General features: G+C 37.9%; 1 protein-coding gene and 1 long non-coding RNA gene across 5 annotated transcripts in view; one reads left to right on the forward strand and one right to left on the reverse strand.

The window, feature by feature from the left end:
• DPP6 (dipeptidyl peptidase like 6) overlaps positions 1-22,724 on the reverse strand; it is a 548,682-nt gene that overhangs the window by 157,459 nt on the left and 368,499 nt on the right. For all 4 annotated transcript variants that reach the window (XM_027450427.3, XM_021276661.4, XM_021276660.4 and 1 more), the window contains exons 2-3: positions 12,945-13,059; positions 4,676-4,774 (exon numbers count right to left, since the gene is read on the reverse strand). In XM_027450427.3, the coding sequence (XP_027306228.1) occupies positions 4,676-4,774; positions 12,945-13,059 (214 nt within the window). The remainder of the gene's footprint in view (positions 1-4,675; positions 4,775-12,944; positions 13,060-22,724) is intronic.
• LOC110353881 (uncharacterized) lies at positions 840-4,308 on the forward strand. Its single transcript, XR_002405049.3, has 3 exons — positions 840-1,497; positions 2,202-2,313; positions 3,762-4,308. It is a non-coding gene; the product is annotated as an uncharacterized lncRNA (long non-coding RNA).

Genomic DNA, 22,724 nt, shown 5'->3' on the forward strand with positions numbered 1-22,724 from the left:
AATATTAGACTTAAAAAGAGCCTAGAGAGTCTATAATGTTATTAGTAAAACATGCGATAAAACATATGTGACTCAGTATTAAAGATAAAAGAACTGCTCTATTATATTTAGATATTAGTTATTAGTGCATTTTTCAGGACTGTGATGTAAATGCCCAGCTGCCATTCTCAGATACAAGCTAGGCACACAGCCCTTCTGGCTCTTGCTGAGGGGCAGGTTTCCAAATAACGAAGCCATTTCTGAAAATGCCATTCAGAGCCTTTTGCTAAGTTACCCACTATTCCCCTTCGGATAAGAATAAATAATATTTTGACAGTGTTTCAACTGCAGCAAGTGGGCAAGGAACTCGGACAGCAGGGCTTAATTTTCAGGTTTTTGGATTAGTCGACTTCTTCCAACCCTGAAGGCATCCTTTGGTTTCCTGTGCTCCTCGCTGCTCGAGTACACTGTACTTTTCATCTCATCCTCTATTCTTTTTGTTTGGTTACAGCCTCTCCGCAAGGACTGTCTCGCCGTGTCTGGCACAAAGGAGATGTGCTCCAGGTTGGAGTTTCCAGTCATTAACGTTCAGCCCCAAATCCTGACAACAACCACTGCAATACACACTCTGTCTTGCAAAATGCCAACAGCTAGGCTGGAAAAACATCTTCCAAGAAATAAGTAACGATGGCAGGCCGCACCCAATCAATCGCAATAAGCAGGGGTTGTATATTACAGGCTGCTATTATGTTTTCCTAGAAGCAGCAGCAGAAGCCAAGTACTTTCAGTGTGTGCAAAATCTATTTGTCATTACATACAAAGAAGAAAAGATGAGCATAAGCCTCCATGAGTGGTGTAACACTTCTGTTTCTACTGTTTTCTTAGGCATTGGGCATGATTCTGCCTCCTGTGAGAAGGGAGGAGAGCTCCTGGGACACGCAGGGGCAGATTCACAGCTGGTGGGAATCACTGCAGCACCCTTGGGCCACAGTGGCAGCACTCATAACCCGACCAGTTTCTCAGGCTGCGTCCAGGCAATGACTATCAGTTATTGTCCAGGTGGCTGAGGAGTTCTGCATGATGAAATACCTTTATCCCAGTTTTGGTCTACCATTACAGGAACACTGCAGCATCCCAGCAAGCTTCTCAGAAACCTGAGCTAAAATCCCATGTCAAGGGGAATACAGAAAAAGCCTAGCAATTGTGAAACCTAATTACAAAGTAATGTGGAGCCTGAAAGCAGAACTGCTAAGCAGTTAGAGACTTGCCTAACAATTAGGCCATCTGTCATCCGCAAGTGGGCTAACAAAAGGCTGCACGGGACACTTGTGGCACTGTACGGAGGAGGATATGCAAACGAGGAAGCGTCCAAATACAGTTTTAAGATACACGGTATGAAATGAGCTGCTAATTGGGGCTCACATGCATGCTTAACATATGGACAACATAATTATAGTTGTACAGTTAAGGGAAGTTTACTCTACAGGAAGAGAATGGAACGGCGCAGGGTGCGATGCGGTGAGCAACAACCAGAGCACACTGGGAGGAAAGGGATGGATGGGTCTGGCAGAGAGATGCTTTTTGGATTCTTTACACTTAATTTGCTGGGCAGGGGAATGCAATTTAGAAACTAGAATAATCTCAAACTTCTTATATTATAATAATATATATCTACTGCACTATACCATATATACCATATACTGTACAGTATGTACAATGTTATTGTGAAAAGAGAAACCTTCACAACGATGCCAGTGTTAACTTATGCTACAAAGCATATCTAAGCAATAGCAATCCATGGAAGATGTGGAACTAGAAATATGCTCTTGAGCAGTTGACTCTGGTCTATGTATTAGGTTGTTCCCCTATAGATTTTTTTTTGTGACTCAGTAAGAGCAATGTCCGGGGCTGTGGAAGACAGTGAATGTAGCAGCTGATTAAACAAAATATTCTTTCCTCTCCATAAACCATTGGATAGAGATGTAAATTGGAATTAAAAATTACTGCAGCATCACAAAAATGCTAAGAGTTTCAAAGTTCCATCTTTGGCATATCTCTCACTTCATGCCAGTAAATTTAATTGAAATTCTAATAAAAAAGATGCAGCCATACCCACAAATCAGCCTTAAGTTGCAATTGGAAGCTGAGAGAAAGCGTGTGGTCTTTGCATTGGATGTGTAGTTATGTCAGCTTTGAAACTGGTTCTCTTTTTACTTTTCTAGCTCCTTTGAAATCAATGGAATGACAGAGCTATCGATCTGAAATATGTTATTTCCACTTGCCCACCACGAATCAAAAAAAATGCTTAAACATCAGTTCATCCCGTCAATTCCAGTGAGTTTTCAGAATATTTTAAATTGCCACCCTGAAGAGAAATACTTATCTGCTTTGGAAAGGGAAAGGAAGGAAATATAGATTTGAAGAGCTGAGAGGGCTGAATATTGCAGATCTCTGAATGATTGTGGTATTTTGCTACATAACTAACAGGATGAGAAAGGAAGCAAGGATAGACCACAGGTATTTATGTTTTGTGCAGATTATCCACTAAACTATGCTAAAGTCACTCATTTTGTGACTGTTAAATAGGCAATTTTTCTGCTAAGCCATTTCGACATTCTTGCTGTACTAGGTTTTATTAGTTTGGCTTGGGTGTTTTCAGACAGATTTTCATTGCTCTTAAACTGAGAACATGAAACCAATAGGAATGTGTGCTTGGATGTCAGGCTATTGGTCTTTCATCTTGCTTATGAGGGACCTTGACCAAGATTTTGCCATTTAGCCAGGTAGAGAGAGCTATGAAAAGCAACTATAACTCAGAAAGGTAATTAATGTAAAATGGCTATGGGTACTTGCATGAATGACATTGCAGATTGGAAACTTGCTCTCAGCCTTCAAGTTACTTGGGTAAATCTACAGAATTGGCTTAAAAAATGCCTCTAGCTGTATTAAAATCAATATCAGCAATATTAGAAACATAGTGACAAAACAAGTCCTTCTAAAATATTTAGGCAGGTTTGCACAATACAACTTCATAATTCTCTTGTATAAAAAGATATTTTAGCAATTTTAGATCAGGCAAGATCTATGTTAAATGGCACTGGAGTCAGTGAAAGCACATGGAAAGTGGGAAATAAAGTTAAAAACATGCTAGGATTGGACTCTCAATTAAAGTGCATATGGCACCAGGATGTAATTGTAACCAGAAAAGCACAGGAAATACTGTTTTTGCACAGAAGACTGTAGTTTTGTGGAAAAAAAAAAAAAAAAAAACGAAAAAAAAAAACACAACAATAAAAACTATTTCTGTGAAAAGGTATACTCAGATGGGAGAGGTTATACACAGCTCCATGGCAATACTCCATTCTCTGTTCCAGTAAAAGTTTGTTTAATTCATCATCATTCCTTCATAGTCTAGCAAATAATAATGAAAAAAAAAAAGTTGCAAAGGTCACAATAAAACAACTCTTCTTTCATTAAGACCATTAGGGATATCAATGCTAAAAAGGAATAGTAGACAAATAACTCTGAACTGGAACACTCCTAATATTTCCATTTACATTCTTCCCAAAGAGTGGCTATGGGGAGCACTGCTCCACCAGAGTATGCAGCCTGAAAAAGAGTTCCTGCCCACCGCAGGTGTGTTTGTGAAGGTGTGTATTGTCTGCAATTGCTTTCCTGCAATTCCATAGTTGGGGGAAGAAGGCAGAGACAGCTGTGCTGAGGGTGGCTGGGGAGTGTGTTCTTTCAGCACAACCCTTTAGCTCTCTCTCTTTTCATTACAGGTATTAGAATTGTTCCCAATGGGCACAGCAGACAATGAAAGCCAAACAAGAGGAAGGATTTGATCCAGTTCCCCATTAAATTCAGAAGAAAGACTAATAACTTCAGCGATAATCGGAGTTGGACTGGAACCTACATGAATGGCATACCACGGATCATTTTATTCCTGCCAAAGATTGTTCAGACTGCAGCAATTTCCAGCGGGAGCTAGAATCTACGTCCCCCAAACAGTTCCACTCCAGCAAACAGTACGTGCATTAATTCCAGTATTATTTGGTTTTCCCCTGACTAAAAAATGCACGGCAGGGTAGGACAAAAAGAGCAAATGGGGTATGTGCAAGCACCAGCCCAGCTGCTGCTGGACCACTGTTTGCCAGTTGCTTAGCAACACTTCACCTCTCTGCTGGAAAAAAAAAAAAAAAAAAAGTGTTCTGATGAACAAAAATAAACCAGAAGATTTGTTTATTGTGAAATAATGACTGTGATAGTGCTCTATTCACTTCTTCTAGTCATGTACTATATCACCTACCAAATGCTGGGAGCTCTCTGGGATAAAGGTTGCAACTTTCAATGCCTAGCTGTGGGATATCTCTATGGGATCTCTCTTACTGGAGGTACTTAAATAAAAAATGGCAATAACAGAGCAGTGGTGTTTGCATACTTATTAATCGGGAGGAAAACTGGAATAGGAATTCGAGGATTTAATTTTTGGGCAACCTCTTTTAGCTGCTCCCGCTTAAGCAAGGGTTGGTACAAGATGATCTCCTGAGGGCCCTTCCAAGCGCAACCACTGCATGGTTCTGTAATTTGGAGAGTAAAGAAAAGAACAGGGAGAATAAAGAAGAAAATAAAAACAGGTACCCCGGGAGTGAGCCAGTGAAGGAAAGATGCCAACGCACATTCATGCCTCACTCACCAGTTATCCATTTAGCCTCTGGGTCATGTATTTTGAAATCAGCACTAAATAGATCTTCCACTGTTATCTTCTTCTTCTGAGACAAGCTGTTATCTTCAACTGTGAAGCATACAAAAACAAATTGCCATTACTTCTACTTTGAACTGTACCTGAAACTACAGCAACTCTGAGTAGTGCCATATCATATTTCATTCCGGAATGGTCCACATTAAGTCATCTGTCACTCATAAGCTCCTTCACATTGTCAATAGTAGAAAAGGACAATCTAATAGTTCACAAAGAGAAACCTCCTGGTTATTTATGCCTAGATTCAAAAACTACAAAAGGACCAATGATCCAAAACACACCTTTTTGACAGAAACTGATGAAAAAAGATATAAAAAGGCATGCAAACAGGCAGATATCAGAGCACTATAGAATTCTGACTACTCTCAGGAATATTAAAACTTTTCAACATTCACTATTCCAAAACCATTTTTTTTTTTTTTTAGTAAAATAAAATTAAATGTAAATTGACCTACTTAGAACTGATATTTTTGTTTCCTTAAAAACTGTCATGCAGAACAACACTTGCAAATGTATTTAGCCTTGTAAGGATTTAGACAGAATATTTTTAAGAATTCATAAAACACCTAACTGAAGAGATATTTTTGAAAAATCTATGAGAAATACCTCTAAATCCTTTGGTGGTGCATGTCTGCATGATACTAATTTTCATTTTTACTGAAAGTATTTGGTTTCATTTTCAAACACAATAGTAACACAGAAATGTGGTCAACTTTTAAATTGAAGAACCAGACTGCCAATTGAAGATTCTGGAAGATCCTCTTTAATGAGCAGCACTGTTTGTTTATTTCACTCTTCCTAGTTCTACTTTGTAGCAAATTTAATTTTCCAAAAAAGAAAACCTTGCTGTATGCTTCCCCCCTGTCCTTCATACAGGAAAATAAAGTATTGTGTATAACAGCAAGAGCCCCTACCAACCTGCAGAGAACAATTCCATGGCAACTTCAAGACCAAATGTGTGGTGTCATTGCAAAAAAACAAACAACAAAACACTCTAGTACTGGAAATTAGGATATGGGTTGCCAAATTTCTTGAACAATTAATTAAATAAATCACATCCAATAGGGCTCTGAGATACAGTATGAGAGAGAATTCACTAAGTCCTGCTTTCCTGAGCACCACTTCTGTGGTTATCTTAGGCACTGCTGGAAATTTTACCCCCACAGCATACGGCGTAATGTGCTTCCTCACCCCACTTCTAAAGTTTCAGCCAGTGACAGCAAAGAGATTTTTGTCTTATCACAAGGAAATCTTTCTCATCTAGGATGCCACCAAGACTGATCACATATGAGTAGAATTAAGTAAAACTAAGGAACAAATTTAAGAAGTTTGCCACAGGTAGCCTCTTCTTCTCTGCAAAAATTGTGCCTTCTCATTTCCACCAGCACCTCTCCACTGTGTAACAGTTCTCATAAAAATAATGCAGAGGCACATAAACTGAAATGTTTATGTTGAATTGATGGATTATTGAGCTTACAGAACAATAAAAGTGCTTAGTATGCTTAGTATGAAAATGGATTTTCATTTCCTCGTATTTTTTTTTTTTTTTAGCAAAAAACCTGAAATAGACAATTTTCTTTTTGATTTTCTTTTTCCATCAACAGTTGTTTTTGTTGTTGTTGTTTTCTTGTTGATTTTTTTGTTGTTGTTGTTGGACAAGCAATCATTTTGTAAAGATATTTAAAAATGACTTTGAGTAGTTTGTTCCCAACACTCAAGTTTTTTTCCTGAAAAAAATATTTTAATGGAAACTTTTCAATCAGCCTTAAGCACATCTGCTTGTAAAAGTAAAACATAAGGCCACATCCTGAATATTTCCACAGCAATATTGTTCCTCACTACAGTATCCTGATGCCTGGGGTCTGTTGGTATCACGCAGCCATTGGTACCTTTGGCTAGAACTAAACTTGTTACATTGACTGAATGCACTGGTGATTACAAGCAGTGGAAACAGACTCTTAGAAGCCATTTGTTAAGGGAAAAAAGTTCTTCTCTACTACACTAAATTGAAGCTCCTGAATTACCAGAGACTACTGAAAATTAACTCTGAACAATGTTTTGTTCCACCAGAAGGTGTTTTTTTTTTTTTTTTTTTTTTTTTTTACCAAATTAAAAGAAATTCTTCAGTTTTCATTTTTTTGTTTTCTTTTGTTTTTAAATCTAATTGATTTCAATCACACTGTTTAGTTTGGCTTTCAAAGTGCCAAGACATATTAATACAAGTCCTCTGCCAAATCCTTCTATGTGACAGCACTATGCCAAGTTCTTCTGCATAATTTTATTTACTAACCTGGAAAATATAGGTCAGAAGAGCTCCAGAAAACTGTTCCAGTTAGTTCCTACCATGGAGCAAGGTCTTAGCACTGGGCATGCAGGGAGATCAGGCACTGGATATTGTGGGATATTGTAGCTGGTTCAGGCACTGCTTTCCAAAAGCCACCTCAGGGAATGAGGACACACTGTTCCCCATCATGAAGGCATAAGGAAAGGCACACGCAAATCTGCTGGAGCTTTGGGAAGGGGCAGGGCAGGAAGTCCTTCTCATTCCCTCTTTCTGAAGAGGATGCAGATGGCCAGTCCAGGGGCTGCGTGACCTCTGCACCTTCACAGCCCTTCAAACTCCTCGTAAGGGACAAAGGGACAAAAGGGCAAAGGGAGAAGGAGTGAATAAAGCATGCACACACATCAGCCTCTATAAGACATGTCTTGATAAGATTCCCTTATAGTGTCCAACACCATATTATAAAATTAGCTGCAATAGTTCCTCCAGTATACTGTGGACAATGCTAATCTCAGTCACAGAGCAGAGGAGAAAAATAATTAATTAATAAGCTATCAGGAAATAACATTTTGGTGAAAAATTCAGATTTACTGCCTCTCATCTAACACATAGTCAAGTCAGAACATTCATTAAGAATGCCTGCTCCGTTCCTCTAGCCCCATTATAGACAGGCCAACCTCCTTGCCTGTTTTGCTTCTGTGGTACCAATCCTTTCTTTCAAGCTTCTCAACTCCAGTAATGCTCAGAGGCTGCTTGACAGGTCAGGAAGCCTCAGATACTTTTGGATGCCCATCTTTCTTTCCAATATCCCTGGTACTCAGCTATAGGTCAGTGTCAGATGCTTTTCTCACGTCCCTTGGGCTACTGTGTGCTGCTAAGTCATGGATTTTTTAATTTTTATTATTTTTATTATTTTTATTTATTTTTATTTTTATTTTTTAAATATTCATCTCTTGGCAGGCCTGATCCAACATACTAGAAGCTCCCATCCCACCTCGGCATGCCAGCTCAGTCACTGAGAAGAACTGAGCCCTGTTCTACCTCAGCAGAGCTCCCCATCCCCAAAAGGCAAGTGGCCAAGGCAAGAGAAACAGGCGGTCTCTCTCCCTTTTGTAAAATCCTACTTTTTTGTTGACTAATAATGTACATTCATATGTAACAGTTGTGAGCAAACAAATTACAGCGTTGCACAACTGGTCAGTGGATATTTCTTTGCTCTTGCTGAGTAGCAAAAGCCATATTAAGTTCACAAGGTGATGTATTTGGCTGTCTGACAGAGTGCTGTGAATTGATGCTATGCAATGACTATCTTCAGTACTATCTCTGTCCAAAAAAAATTCTTATGAAATTTGTAAAGATTTTAACATGAGATTGAGTGTACATTTTTTCACCTAAAGGTTATATTTGAAAGGAACAAACTTGATGTATACATTCACAAAGCTTTAAACATCAGGAACAGTCCTTCTTAATCTCACTTTCCAAATAGAGGGGCCCAGAAAACACCTTTTTCCTAAACAAATTGTCTAATGACATTTTGGGAGGGATTTTTTTTTTTTTTTTAAATGCAAAACTTCTGCAGAATTGTGTCCTCATTATAGCTTTGGTATGTATATGTGTGCACACATGCAAACCTACAAATATTTGCACATGTTTATAAAAATACACACACACCTCTGATAAGACAAGACCCATATAGATGCCATATGCTGCAACAAGTGAGCAACTGTCAATTAAGAAAGTCTCAGTCTCACGCTTTTATCATTTAAGTGAATAGCTTCATATTTTTCAAAGGTGGGTGGAATGGCAGGACTCACACACACACACACACACAAAAATAGACTCCTTCAGCGTAGGCAATTGTGGGCATGTGGTTTACTACAGTGTAATTAAATGCAAGCTTCCACCAGCTACTGCTTCTTTTAAGAATTATTTTCTAGAATATCAAGAGATATATAAATCATAGTAATATTGTTTTATTAGAATTTTATAAAATAAGACCTAAGCATTTGCTAGCAATAACACATTGCTATTGGAAGTACGATGTTTACTGAATGTAAATGTTGTTCCAAATTTACAAGCTGCTCTTACAGCAGGGTGAGTGACCTGCCTCTCAGAAACCCAAACCAGTCAGAATTTCAGCATTTCTCAAGCTGAATTCAGAGTTTAAACCTTCTTTAAAGCTCTGGACTGTTTTGCAAATAATCTTGGAGAGGTACATAAATCCTTTTTTCCTTTTCATTAAAAACCTTATTCAGCACCTGGTCTATGAAACAAGCCATTCCCATTCCCCATTCTACCACTCACTCTTACATTTTCCAGAGACTGCCCTGAGTTTCAGTTTATGGGGGAAATGTCATCCTGATGATTCACGTTATGGATCCAGTTAGCTAATACCCACTTTATTATAATTTATTATTATTATTATTATTATTATTATTATTATTATTATTATTATTATTATTATTATTATTATTATTAATAATAATAATAATAATAATAATAATAATAATAATAATAATAATAATAATAATAATAATAATAATAATGTATGAGCATGGACTGCAAGTCTGCATACTGCACTATATCCAAGGAATTCCCTAAATTGCTCTCTGTAGTAATTTCATGATGGTCAGCACTGGTTTTAGAGCACCTCTTCATTGCATGCCTTAGTGTTGCATTGTAAAACAGTCCTTCAAACCAATGGAAAAATACCAAAAGAAGAATGGTTTCTCAGCCAGGGAGAGGGACAAGATAGCTACAAATGAGAAATGCAGAGATGAAATGCAAATATATATTTGTGCTAGCATGAGTGTCAGGTTGCACTCCAGTGTTATCATCAGAAGAAAGACAAACATGTGAAGTAGCCTCCAGCATTCTGCTCTGACCATGCCAAACCACATCATCCTGCTTTAGAGATTCAGTAGAGGATTTTTTTGCCAGTACCACTCTCATACTTGGCAGAAGCTCCCCACAAACATCCACAAAACTGCTTTGCCTCTTTCCTCTCTGTCCTCCTATCCCTTCCTTTGCCCTTGCTTCAAATATCCATCACTGTATTCTTAGTTTGATTACCAAAGGATAAATATTTCTTCTTTCAGTGAGCTCTTTTATGACAAGTTCACATTCTGCTTCTCCTTTTGGACAGGCTCCTCTCCTACCTCTCTGGGAAGTGCTATCCCCATTCAGGATTAGCAATTTAAAATGTTATGTTTGCCAAGTCATTCTCAGTCTCTCACTCAGCACTGACTGCTGGGCAATGCCTGTGAAATGAGCCTTCCATTACCCTGTGCCATTGCATGTGCTTGTAACAAGCTCCAGGGTCAGTGGCCCAAGAGAAGACTGAGCTCAGCTGCTGCCAAGCCACAGCAGCAACCTAAGCTATCTGATTTTACCCTTGGCAGAGTCTCACCATGAAGCAGTCTAGATCCGTAATAGTATATATATATATATATATATAAAACCAAAACAAAACAGTACTGAGCTCAAAGGTTTTGTATTTACATGCAGAGGACAGTTCTGAAACATCATTAAGGGAGAAAAACAAAACAAAACAAAACAAATTCCACTTTAATAATTTATAATTTTCGAAATATATATACATATAATAAAATTTCAGCATAGAAAATGACTTTGCATTTTCCTAACTTTTAAACACAGAAACACAGAGACACTTTCAAAAGTGCTATTTGGAGCTCTTGCTAAAAACTTACTAATAACTGGATGATTTATGTGTATACATGTGTTACGAATACATACACAAACACAGAATGGTTTTTTTTTTGTACGTACATACAAATAAAATAAACACACAAATACACATATGAGTTTTACTTAATGTTGAATGCATACATTTCCCATTCCCATTTTGTACTACATAACATAGAATGTCATAATAACACATATTTACTTGTGTTTTCCTAAAAGAACATTATCTACAAGGAATCAATGTTCAGTATAGCTTTTCTGGCTCAGCTTTTACTTGTACAATAGCATTATAGTATCTGTAGTCATAACAGTCATTAGTGGATTTTGTGTGTCTTTACAGAGAAAGGAGAGTAAGGTTCAGGAGAAGTCATAAATGAGGTCTGTAGCAGAGCTTGGAACTGAAACCAGAGATGCTAAATCCTCATCAGATATTCTGACCAACCTTACAATGATATCCTTATTACAGGTGGTCTTGTAAAAGGAAAGACTTGTGACTCAGACTGTCTTTAGTTTAGACCACAGGTATGTTCATGCTCCACCCCATGTATCCACTTTTATCTATTCCTGCTCTTCAGTGAAAGCTGTACACCTAGTCTTATCTATGCAATAAGAGTCATTGTCAACTTCTTGAAACCCACAAGTATGGGCTTAGGAATTCATGCTTCAGCATTCATTTATGAAAAGTCTGTAAATACACTTCAAAAAAAAAGAGGTAACATTTCAATGTCTCATGGATAAGGGACAATTTCATCACTGCAAATAAGTGTTGCTTAATATGAATACAGACCACAGACCATGGCCAAAAATGTCTCAGAGATGAACTGCTATGTCCAAAGGTGTTAATCTGAACCCTAGCAAAAGTAATTTAAAGAATGAGTCTTAATTAAGTTTAACCTTAATTAATTTAATTACCTAATTACGCTGGCATGACCATGTACTACTTGCATTTGCATTGAAAAATTCAGGATAGCATGAAATAAACCGAACATGGCATGACTTTAAATAACCGAAAGGACATCACAGAGATTGTTTCACTTATTTTCCAGTTAACTTTGTGAAGTCCTGTATTTCTTGATTTATCACTCTCTCCAGTCTATTTTACAGCAGGACTGTTGAATAAGAATTGTGTCAGGGAAGATGGGCTAAATCTGCTGAACTACATGTCAGTTCACATGCTATGAGCTCCTAGAAATTTCTGCCCCACAACTCTAATCTCATTTCTCTACTTCACCACCTTGTGATTTTCTATTTCCTATGGTTTTATTTCTCCCTTTTTGCCTCTTCCCTCTTCTTCTCTGTGCTTCCATGTACTCATCCAAGAATGAAGCCCTTTTCTTCTTTACATCCCTACAGGAGACCTTCTGCCTTCTCTGTTTTGTAGCTCCTAACCCTTTCTGACACTGCATTCTATGTCTTTTCTCTCATTCACTTGTCTTTTCATATTCAAATAACAAGCTTCTCGGAGCCACAAAAGTAGATTATTTCTTCTGTTTAAATAGTCATGGAAATTTAGAGGGCTGTATAAATATGTAATAATCAATAATCACACAAAAATTCAAGGCTAGAACTACAGTAGCTACTGTAAGAGAAGTAATTTACAAAAGTTACATGTGCAGAACTTTGCTGAAGCTTGGAAACAGGACTATCTGGAAGAATCTCTTATTAGGAAGTGACTAATCATTTGATGCAGTTAAGTGCTATCCAGCACATACCAATCTGGAATTGCTTTGTAAAGCCGGACCACTGCAGTCTGACAAAAAAATCAATATAGTTGAATGGGAAGGGATTTAGTTGCCTAAACACAGACATTTAATACCACCATAGATGCTCCAGGATATGTTACCCAACTGGTGGCTGCAGCTCCACATGGACATGGGCTTCAGGAAGTCCCATGACCTGATTGCTACCCCATATGGGCAGGTTGGACAGGTCTCAGGTACCCTGCCCATCTAAAATGATACTTGCCATCTATGTTTATGAAACCAAGTTTCATCCTGGTACCTTCAGCTCAGTGATCTTGACCTTTGAATCAAAATGTAAAACTTTAAAGCAATCTGCTTGAGAATGGTCTCCAACTCAGCATCCCATCAAGCTAAAGAGCAGGAAGGATGATTCTTTTGATGTTGACTTTTCAGTCAGCTTGCAATCCCTTTATCCTTGGAAGTGTAAAATTACAGAAGAAAAACAGAATGAAAGTGACTTAAAGGTTATAAATACCTGGTGTCAGGAGTATAACAGAGGTGACAATCAAGGAGCAGATAACGAGAATAACAAGTAATGCAATCGCAATTCCTTTCCAGTTTCTTTGTGGAGGATTACTCCCCACCAGCTCCTAGAAATATCAAAGGAAAGCATACATTTAGAAAAGGCACTGAGACAAGGAGAAAAACAACAGAATATAAACAGCAAAGTATTCCTACAGAATCACACCATGCAGCCGTGTTGGGCCAGGCAGGCAAGCCAAGTACAGTTATGCCACTCTAATACATTATGGTATTAAATTCTTCCTAAATCAGATTAACTGATAAATGCAGTGCACCCCTTGGATGCTCAGCAGTGTAACCCACACTTCCCACTGCCTCCTTGCATACTGGCACTGGCTGTCCACACCAACATTTAGCTCACTTAAAGGCTAATTTCCTACCTCCCCCTCATTAAGTTTGAATAAAGAGCTTTCCAGTAACTTTCAAGATACTTTTATAATAAGATACCAGAGAGGAATACAGGAAGATAAATAATTCACAGGGGCATATAAAGAGATAAAATATCAGTGAAGATATTCCCATGGTGACCTTTTTTGTCTTCCCAGAAAACATCATATCCACTCAATACACCTTGCATTCATTCCCATGTTGGTAAGTCTAAGGACATGAAGATGGATTTAATGTCTAGCATATCCATTATATTTAATCATGCCCTTTAATCTTTACAATAAAAGTTCCATCACTACTCATTGACTAGCTTTGACTTCACTATGCTTAAACCATATATTCTGTCTAGGATGTAGACAGTGCCTCTGTTCTTGAGACAGAGATTTTTATGAAGTGCTGTGTTCACATTCACAAGATCTTAAATATTTATTGCATTTTATCCCTTTCATGTTTTTTTTTTTTTTTTTTTTTTTTTTTTTCTGGATTTCCCTTATCACTGTACACTAAATGCGAATTTATGCATGAATTGAAGCAGACACAGGAACTGTATGAATTATCCGTGCTCTCCGCTTTCCTGGAAGGATGACGTCCCTCCAGAGATCAGACCTCACAGCCAGAACAACTATCAATGCTTTTCCTCCACATTAACCTCACTGATTTAGGAGGTTTGCTTCATTTACTAAATTATTAGGGATGGCGGGTCTAATGCAGACCTGCTGATACTTCTTTGAATTATATTTTTTGTTGTTGTTGTTCCTTTTTTCTTTAAAAACAAACAAACAAACTAGGAAGACATAAAGCCTTATAATAGAGGAAGTGCTTCTGTATTACAATGAAGCTATTTAACTTGCTGTAATTTATGTTTATTTATTTATTATTTTATGTAGTGTGGCAAAATTACCTGAACAGAGGTCAGGCAAACCTCATACGTTTAATTTCAGAAGATGTAGGAAGAATATTTTCCAACTTTTTTAATATTAAGAATCCATTTTACAGAAAAAAAAAAATATAATATTGAAATCCTCTTCCTATGCATTTGGGGATCTATCCATTACAAAGTTTATAAATATGCAATGGAGAGCTGGGCTTGAACCATTAGACATCTGAGGTGGTACCTATATTCATTAATTATTCTAGTTCCGGAATGAGCACAATGGTGCCCATTCCTTCTAGCAAAGAGATGCAGAGGTTAGCATCCCATCATCTTTGTTTTCCCCACAGTTGTACTTGGCTTTGTATTTGAAATGCAAAATAATTAGAAGGAATGAATCTATAAACAAATATGAAAAGTAGGTCAGGAGCCTTGAGAAATATAATTTTTCCATCAAGAAAACAATATAAATACTTGCATTTTTATAGCATCTTCAACTTAGACACTTTAACAAATATTAATTAATGTAGTCTTAGACACCTTTATTAGGAAAGTATTACAGTCCCTATTTTTCAGGTGGTGCAAATCAGGCTCAGAAGAAAGTATGTGGCTTTCCCAGAATCACATGCAAATCAGAAATAAGGCCAGGAAAAGAATCCAGGTCTTGTTAATAAGTAGCAGAAATACGTTTCCTTCCACAGCACGGCACAGTGGGACCTAACGGGATGACAGGAGAAATGGGAAGAAGCAGCTGAAAAGCCACAGTACATCTGCCCAGCCACTGCCAAACCCTGACAGTGTCTGAAGGACAAACAGACAGAGGTAAGACACAGGCAGCACTGCAGGGCTCATGGAAACACCCATATTCCTGAAAATATATTTCCCCCCAAGCAACCAGAAGTTTTAAAATTGACAAAAATAATTCAGGAGGTTTTCAATAAGCTTGAATTGAATCAACAATTTCAGATCCAGTTCAAAAATAAAACCTTGCATTCTGTGAGATTTCCCATGCTCACACGTGCTTAAGCTTTCAGTGCATCAATACTTCCATTGAATCTGCTATCGTATAATAACCCTATTAATTCTTTAGTCATCCAATCAATACTGGAACAAACTCACAATAACAAAGACTGGGGATTTCTAATATGTCAAGAGGAGGAAAAGTATTTATAAACAATACTTTGAGTTTTAATGCATTGCAAGAAAGCAGAAAGGAAAGTTTCATTTTGCTTTCAAAATTCTGTCAGAAAGTTTTCCTTGATAAAAAGCAAGGAGAGATAAATGGCATTTCAAAGAAAGGTAAACATCTTTATTCAGCACAGGCTTGGACAGCAGCTTTTTTGTTCTCAGTCATTTGAAGTTTCTTTTGATGAAATCACTTGCAAGAAATCCACATGCACACAGTATCATATACACTAGCACTCATGGCTTAGGTCTTTCCTACCTGTATTTCTGTTAATTCCGGAGGGATGCTGCTGCACCACTATGACCAGCCTTCATCTCCAGGAGATTACAGCCTTGTCACTGATCCCCGATAACCTTGGCAGCAAGCTCCCAGCTCCCACCCCTTAAAAACAAATTCCTCCATACAGACATCAGCTGCCTGTTCACATTGCTCAGGAAAGCCTCAGTGCTGGCTCTAGAAGTCAGGAAGGTGTTTAATTAAGCCCTTGTCAGATACGGATTCAAGTACATAAATAACACTCTTGAAGTGGCACCTCAAAGAGTTTGTTTCCAGTGTGCAGTACAAAGGCATAATTTGCTCATTCCTGAAAGATCCTAGTGTGCAGATGTAAATACAGAGATTTGAACCAAACAGCAGATACCCCTTGTGAACCACGGCTGTTAATCCTAAAGATACTATTTTGCCTTTAATACCAAAATCTGAGCATATTTCACATATGAAAATAAACCAAGCATGCACAATTTCTGCTCTGATGAGATGATTCTACTAAAAACAGTGTAGAAGAGAACATTAAAATTAAGTCAGTTGCTTGTGGGAGTCACAAGCCCTCTGCTTCTCATGAAGAGCTAGCACAAAGCCTGCACAATATCTGCAGGCGAGCTAAAGCCCTTCAGCTTCCTTTTTCTACCTTTTCCCTTTGCATTTTTTTTTCAACCCCCTTCTCTTTCTTACATAAAACCTTAATTGTTTCTGGATTAGGAAAGTAAAACAGATGTTACCACAGGTTTTAAAACAAGCACCCTTCACTGATGTTGCATATTACAAACTGTAAATGTTATTGCTTTCATCTTCATTTATGATTGAAAAATAACGCTACCCACCTGTGAAGTTGACTTTGAAGCCATAAATCCAGACATCTATGGTATTTTAAGACTCTAAAATACGGATCTTTGGTGACATATTTTCCTGCCTGTGAAAGAATCACTGCACTGACATGTTATGGATGAAAGCTGGATACGCTCCAATCCAAGATGCTGTCAACAACCTTATTTCTGGCATATTTATTTGAAACCTGACAAAAAGTCTGTCTGACCATATTACAATAATATAACAGTTTTTTGAAACAAAAACTCAGTCAAAACTGTTTTTTTTTTGTTGTTGTTTGTTATTTATTTATTTTTAATGTTATGTCAACATAGTTAAATGGAAGGAAAACAATACACATATCAATAGTCAATCATTGGTATTATTTAATAAAAGCTATATATCTTAGATCAATATTTCTGAAGTACCAACAGTGGGCAGGCCATGGTTCACCTCTTAGTCCTTTTCAACATAGAGATGCTGCTTCTACATTTCAAGAAAGGAGACTGAGTGTATATCCTATTTGGTATTATACACTTACAGACTATACAGGATGCATAAAACAATCTACATCTGCTGGAAATCTCCCAGTGGCATTGCTACTCATGCAGACAGGAAAATTAGCTCTCCTCTCAGCTATGACAATGTAAATCAGAAAGAAAAATAAATAAATAAAATACAAATGGTATGAAACAAAAACAGGTGTGAGATCTTTGATTGGCTTCAGAAGTGGGGTTTACAGGAGTGCTTTTATATAGTTTCTATATCTGCCATTCTTGCAAACTCTGCTTCCTGAATTTTTGATTTTCTTTTAAATTTGAGCTAAATAACATGGGTATGACCTGAAGTGCTACACTGAGACTCAGTAAACAAAAAAATCTTCCAGCAAGACTTTCAACACACAGTTAATTGAGGAATATGTATTCTACTTCATCTTGTTCTACTTTATTCTGAATTAAACCTTGTGCCTGATGACAGAGCATGATGAATGTAATATCTCTGGCAAGTCAGCTCACCAATTTCCAGCCATGGCTCAGGATAAACACATTGCTCAGCAGTTAAGGTACAGGACCACAGGTGTCCCTGTGACCTTCAGCAGAAAAATAATCTTGCTGTTAATCAGTTCTTTATAATACAAAATTGCTGCGGATTATAACAGCTAAACAGTATTAAAAATGAGATGAGTAGTCAGTACCCCATACTGACTGATTATTAACCTTGTGTTGCAAAAAGGAAATACTAATTGCAATTATAACAGCAGCAAACTCAGTGTAGCAGTGTTTACAATAGGAGGTTTGCTGAGACCACTGGTTATTATTGATGATCGATACTGCCCTATGTCTCCTCACACCCCTCCACCTGTCTGTGTCCTCTGCTTAAATTTTAAATATCTTAAATTTATGAGGGAAGCTGTTTGTATGCAGGAGTCATTCTTGGTATCTTGCCTGGCAGAGTGCAGACCTCAATCACTAAAGTGTTTAGGCAGTATCATAAGACAAGTAAACAATAATAAGCAAGTAACCGCATCTTTCTCATCTCTGAATTCAAACTGAGGTACCTCTACTGGACTTTTGTTTTCTTTGTTATCCTTCTCCCCTCCAGTTGCCCTCTCAGCTTCTGCTGTCGACCACCCCGAGCTGTGCTCCAGTTGAAGCTGGATGCCAAAGAGCAAGCAGTTTGAAGATAGGCTCAGAGAGCCTGAGGCTACAGCAAACTCAGTTGTTGAGATGCTAAAGCTGTCACTTGAAAGACCTCAACAAGAGGAAGAAGAACTTGTCCTGCTTTTACAAACAAGGCATGGGATACACCTGGACTTTCACACAAAAGTCCAACAAAACAATTTAGAGGGATAAAAACGTCCTGTGTGTTGCTGTGTTGAAAGACAAGTATATTATGTTTTTCTTCAGCTTCAGCTGGCTAAAAAAAAAAATGTTTTTATTGATAGGGAACAATGACTTAGTAACAGTTAACATCGTTGCTCTCTACTCCACAGCACCACGAGAAAAATCTTCTACCCTATACCCATGCAACATGCTATCCCACCCTGCATTTATGTGAGGCTCTTTTACCTGAAGCCATTCATTTTGGCCCTGTAGCTACTTCTCCTCACAATTTGCTGCAAAGTGCACGTCAGGAAATACTCTGAGGCTGGGCACTAATGGAGTGTTTGAGGGTGAGCAAGGAAAAGGCTGTGTCTGTAACACTCAGCCCTTTGTAAAAATAAACCCTGCATGTTTTATGCTTTGATAGAGCTTTCAGTCTTGCATGTTTATATTACAAAGGCAATAGGAGAAAATGAATGCCATCTGCACATCACGCCTAACTGTTAGCTCTAACAGATGACGGGTCTTCCACAGTTTTAAAGCAGAAGGCACCAGATCCTCAGCTAGCATTGACTGATGCAGATCATCGGCTCCACTGGAGCAAAGCCAGCCTGTGTCAGCTACAAGTGCAACCCAGTGCTGCTTCTAAATTAAGAGAGAAAAAAAATCTGTAAAAAGATCTAAATACAGTAATATCTGGAATTCCTATTTGCTTTGTACTGCAGAAATGGATATTTAACAACTTCCCATCATTTTTATGAGCGCTGTGATGAAATGGTTTTGGATCCCCTCCAAACCTAACAGCACTAGAAGATTAATTTAGCATCTCTGTATCTTGAACTGGCATCTCACATGACTTTGGTACCCAGGAATAGTAACCCTGCTGCAACATTCTCTTAACACCTTACCACACATGAATAAGCAACATTACTACTTAAATATTCTCCAGTTATGCCTAGTGCTTACGGACAGTGAGACAAAGAGGCATTTCCAAAGGCGGTTACAAATGGGGAACATGGAGTCTGAAATTCTGCCAGGAGCATGTTCTCAAGGTGATAAAATTTCAAGCTGTGAACACCAGCTGGGCTGGTTGCACAAAGTATGGCTCCAGACAAGGACATGGCCATCTTCTATCTCAAGCCTAGGAGAAAGGAGGTTGTAATAATTGTGCATGTGTATAGCAGAATGTATGTGATTTGAGATACATTTAGTAAAGACTTGTGATGGTCCTGTTTTAATATCTTATTAATCTTCATTTTCCTACCTTCAGCTTCATTCATCCACCATAACCTAGATGTTTTTATAGTTCTTGGCACAGTGGGACAACCAGTCCTCACAGGGGCCCTTAGCTATTAATTCAATTAATAATTAAAGATCTATTCCCAATAGGGACAGAGCCCATAAAATCAATAGCATTTCTTTGATTTTATTTCAGTGTTTGATATAAGCACATATATTCGCCCACTAAAACTAAAACAAACTGTTTGTTAGGGTGAAACATCTGCCATGGCACCAGTAAAACTAGGTTTGATGTTTAGGATTTTATTCCATAAGAGTCTATGTTTCCATCAGATCCCTGAAAAGATTTGGCAAGCCCAAATGTTGCAGATAATATCAATGATCCCAGGACCCCTGTGTATTGCAGTGTAATCTTTGCTCCAGTTTTCCCACTATAATGCACTGAAAGCCTGGATTCATCCAAACAAAGCAGCAACACACATAGAAGCCTTGAAACAGTTCATACCCATGCAGAAATAAACTGCGAAAGGTGACATTGCCAAGGCATGCTAGAATGTCATCTCTCCACTTCTTTAGGAATTATAGTCTCAGGAAAAAGGAAAATAAACTTCTTGGCAAGATTTGAGAGCTTGGAGAAACCTCTGCTCATATGTCACATCCCTCAATTCCAACCAAATGCCATTCTGCTTACATTTGTAAAAAGGCAATTACAGTTTTAGAGAAACTAAATTTCAGGAAAAACAGAAAATGCCATTCAATTTATGACTCTGAACACCAAGGAGGAATTTGTGATAAGAGAAATGGTGAAGTGTTTAATCTCCCTGGGTAGAAATACAGCATTGCATTAGAAATTCTGTTTAGTATTATATTTTACTAACTTCTAGGCTTTTTTTTTTTTTTTTTCCCCCCCAGTAATTTAATTTGTAAATAACTTGTTTCTGAATGGTACTGGAAGTAAAACATGAAGTGAACAAAGCTTAATTCCTAAATAATTTATTTTGGAACAATGTGAGAAACAGCCATGAAAACAGCAGAGTTTTGAGGTCACCAAGCTGCAGAGACAGCTGGGAAATACCAAACCAGTGGGTACAAGGATGGAGGCGGGAAGGGAGAATGGTTTTATCATTTCATTTTGCACTCTCCTTGGGTGTCCATTAAACTCAGGATGCAGAAATTTCAATTACTTTGAAATAAACATGTGATACAGTGATTATTAGATGAATGTATGCGTGAATTAAAATGGGTAGGGACTGGCAGAGGGTAGATTCCTGTTTGGTCAAACCTTGCATAACTCTTATTAGTACTCAAAGATTCATGCATGTTTGTGGTAATTGAAATAAAATGAAAATAAAACAGAAAGAAGAAGCACCTTCAATACAACCAACCACAGTACACCAACCATTGTCTGTCAGTGCAAATTTAGATAATTCAGCTGCTTTTTGTTCAAAATGTCTTTTTCTCACCATTTCCTACTGGATGATGGTGGATGGACAACAAGGGTGCTGCAAGGTGATGGCTTCCAAACATCCTGTGGCTGTGGGAGCAGTTGGCCAAAGCAGGTCAGAGTCAGAACCAACCTCCCATGTCCCATGGAGGTGAACAATGGGGACAGACCCAGAATAAAAGATGACATGGGGTGACACTGCAGTGCCAGTTCATAACTTTTCCAGGGAAAGAACATTTGACCAAAACCCATAATAATGAGAATTCAAAAGTAATGAAAACTAACTGAGCCTCTCTGGTGAGATACAATGTAAAATGCTTTTACTTACTGAACAAAGAAAAATGTCCAGGCAGGAGATGATAAAATCTGATGGGTGCACACTAAAAATTCTCAAACTTTAGTAAAAATATCACATATTTCTGTCCTCCACAGGATTTGTGAGATGTGCATTCTACATAAAAGTCAAGTTTAGCAGAAATATATATATATATTTCCCTTAAATAAGTCAGTAGTATTCTCACAAGAGATAAAAAGTTCTTCCCATTTTAAACCAGAACCTGTCCCTATTGAGGTCAATAATAATATTTTTAGTAGCATGCTTGAGTCCTTTAGTCTTTTCTACATAGCATAAATTAATCAGATTATGATGTTGTATTGCTCAACCGTCTGAGCATCCTATTAAAATTATAGTGTAGGAGGCGTGTAAACTGCCAACTCCGGAGTTATTCTGGATGCTAAAATTCACAGATTATATTTATACTTTTAGAGAATTTTCATTTCAAGCCAAACCCTTTTACGCATTATACAAGATAACTACATCACATCCTCCTTCCCAGCATAGTCCCTGGCCCATTCTGAAACACCAGCTTTGCTGTGTCAGTCCTGGGAACATGCTGTGAGCCATAAATGTGCCTGGGAGCATCCTAACAAACCACATAAATGATTATGGACAACTGTTTGGCCTCTGTGTCCCTTCAGGTTAATTTATAATATAAAGTCAGACCTAAATTCCACCTAAATCTCAAACCCTAAATCTAAGCTACGGCTCCCAGCTCATGCCTAATTCTGCAATACTTATTGTTCAGGATTTTTTTTTTGTCTCCTTTGTTCACATAACAGGGAAAGAACATCTGTTTTATTCTTTTTTATTATTATTATTTTATTTTATTTTATATTTCCACCCCTCCCCCCTTTTATTTTTTCCTTCCTAGCTGACTTCGATGAGCCTGTCTTGGATGCTGAGGCAGAGCAGACTCCACTGTGCTTCTTCCTCAAAAATAGTTATGAGCCCCATGTAACATCTCAGCTTTCCTAATGGATTTGCTCAGGCTTTTTTCAGATATCTTTCTCAAACCTGAAACCACTTCATGCATATCCTGATATGATGGACATGACTTTTTTTTTTTTTAAAAAAAAGTCTTAATTCCCCCTGGCCCTTGTCGAGCCCCAGCTTAGGAAAACCGCAGTTTGACGAATTACAGCTCTTCGAGAGTGGCTCAGGCTTTCGGTATGAAATGCAAGCAGACTGGCTCAGTACCGAGTGCTGCTGACAGGCAAAGTGACTCCAAGGTCTCCAAAGGTTTACGAGTCGTATGCTTGGTCTGGTTTAATTGATTTCTATTTTTACCAGGGTTCTCACTGCGCATTACAGAAAGCTTCACAAAGTCATTTATTTTCATTTTCAAAACTTTCTGGGCAAT

This window comes from Anas platyrhynchos, chromosome 2, assembly GCF_047663525.1.
Source record: "Anas platyrhynchos isolate ZD024472 breed Pekin duck chromosome 2, IASCAAS_PekinDuck_T2T, whole genome shotgun sequence".
In the NCBI taxonomy this organism is placed as follows: domain Eukaryota; kingdom Metazoa; phylum Chordata; class Aves; order Anseriformes; family Anatidae; genus Anas; species Anas platyrhynchos.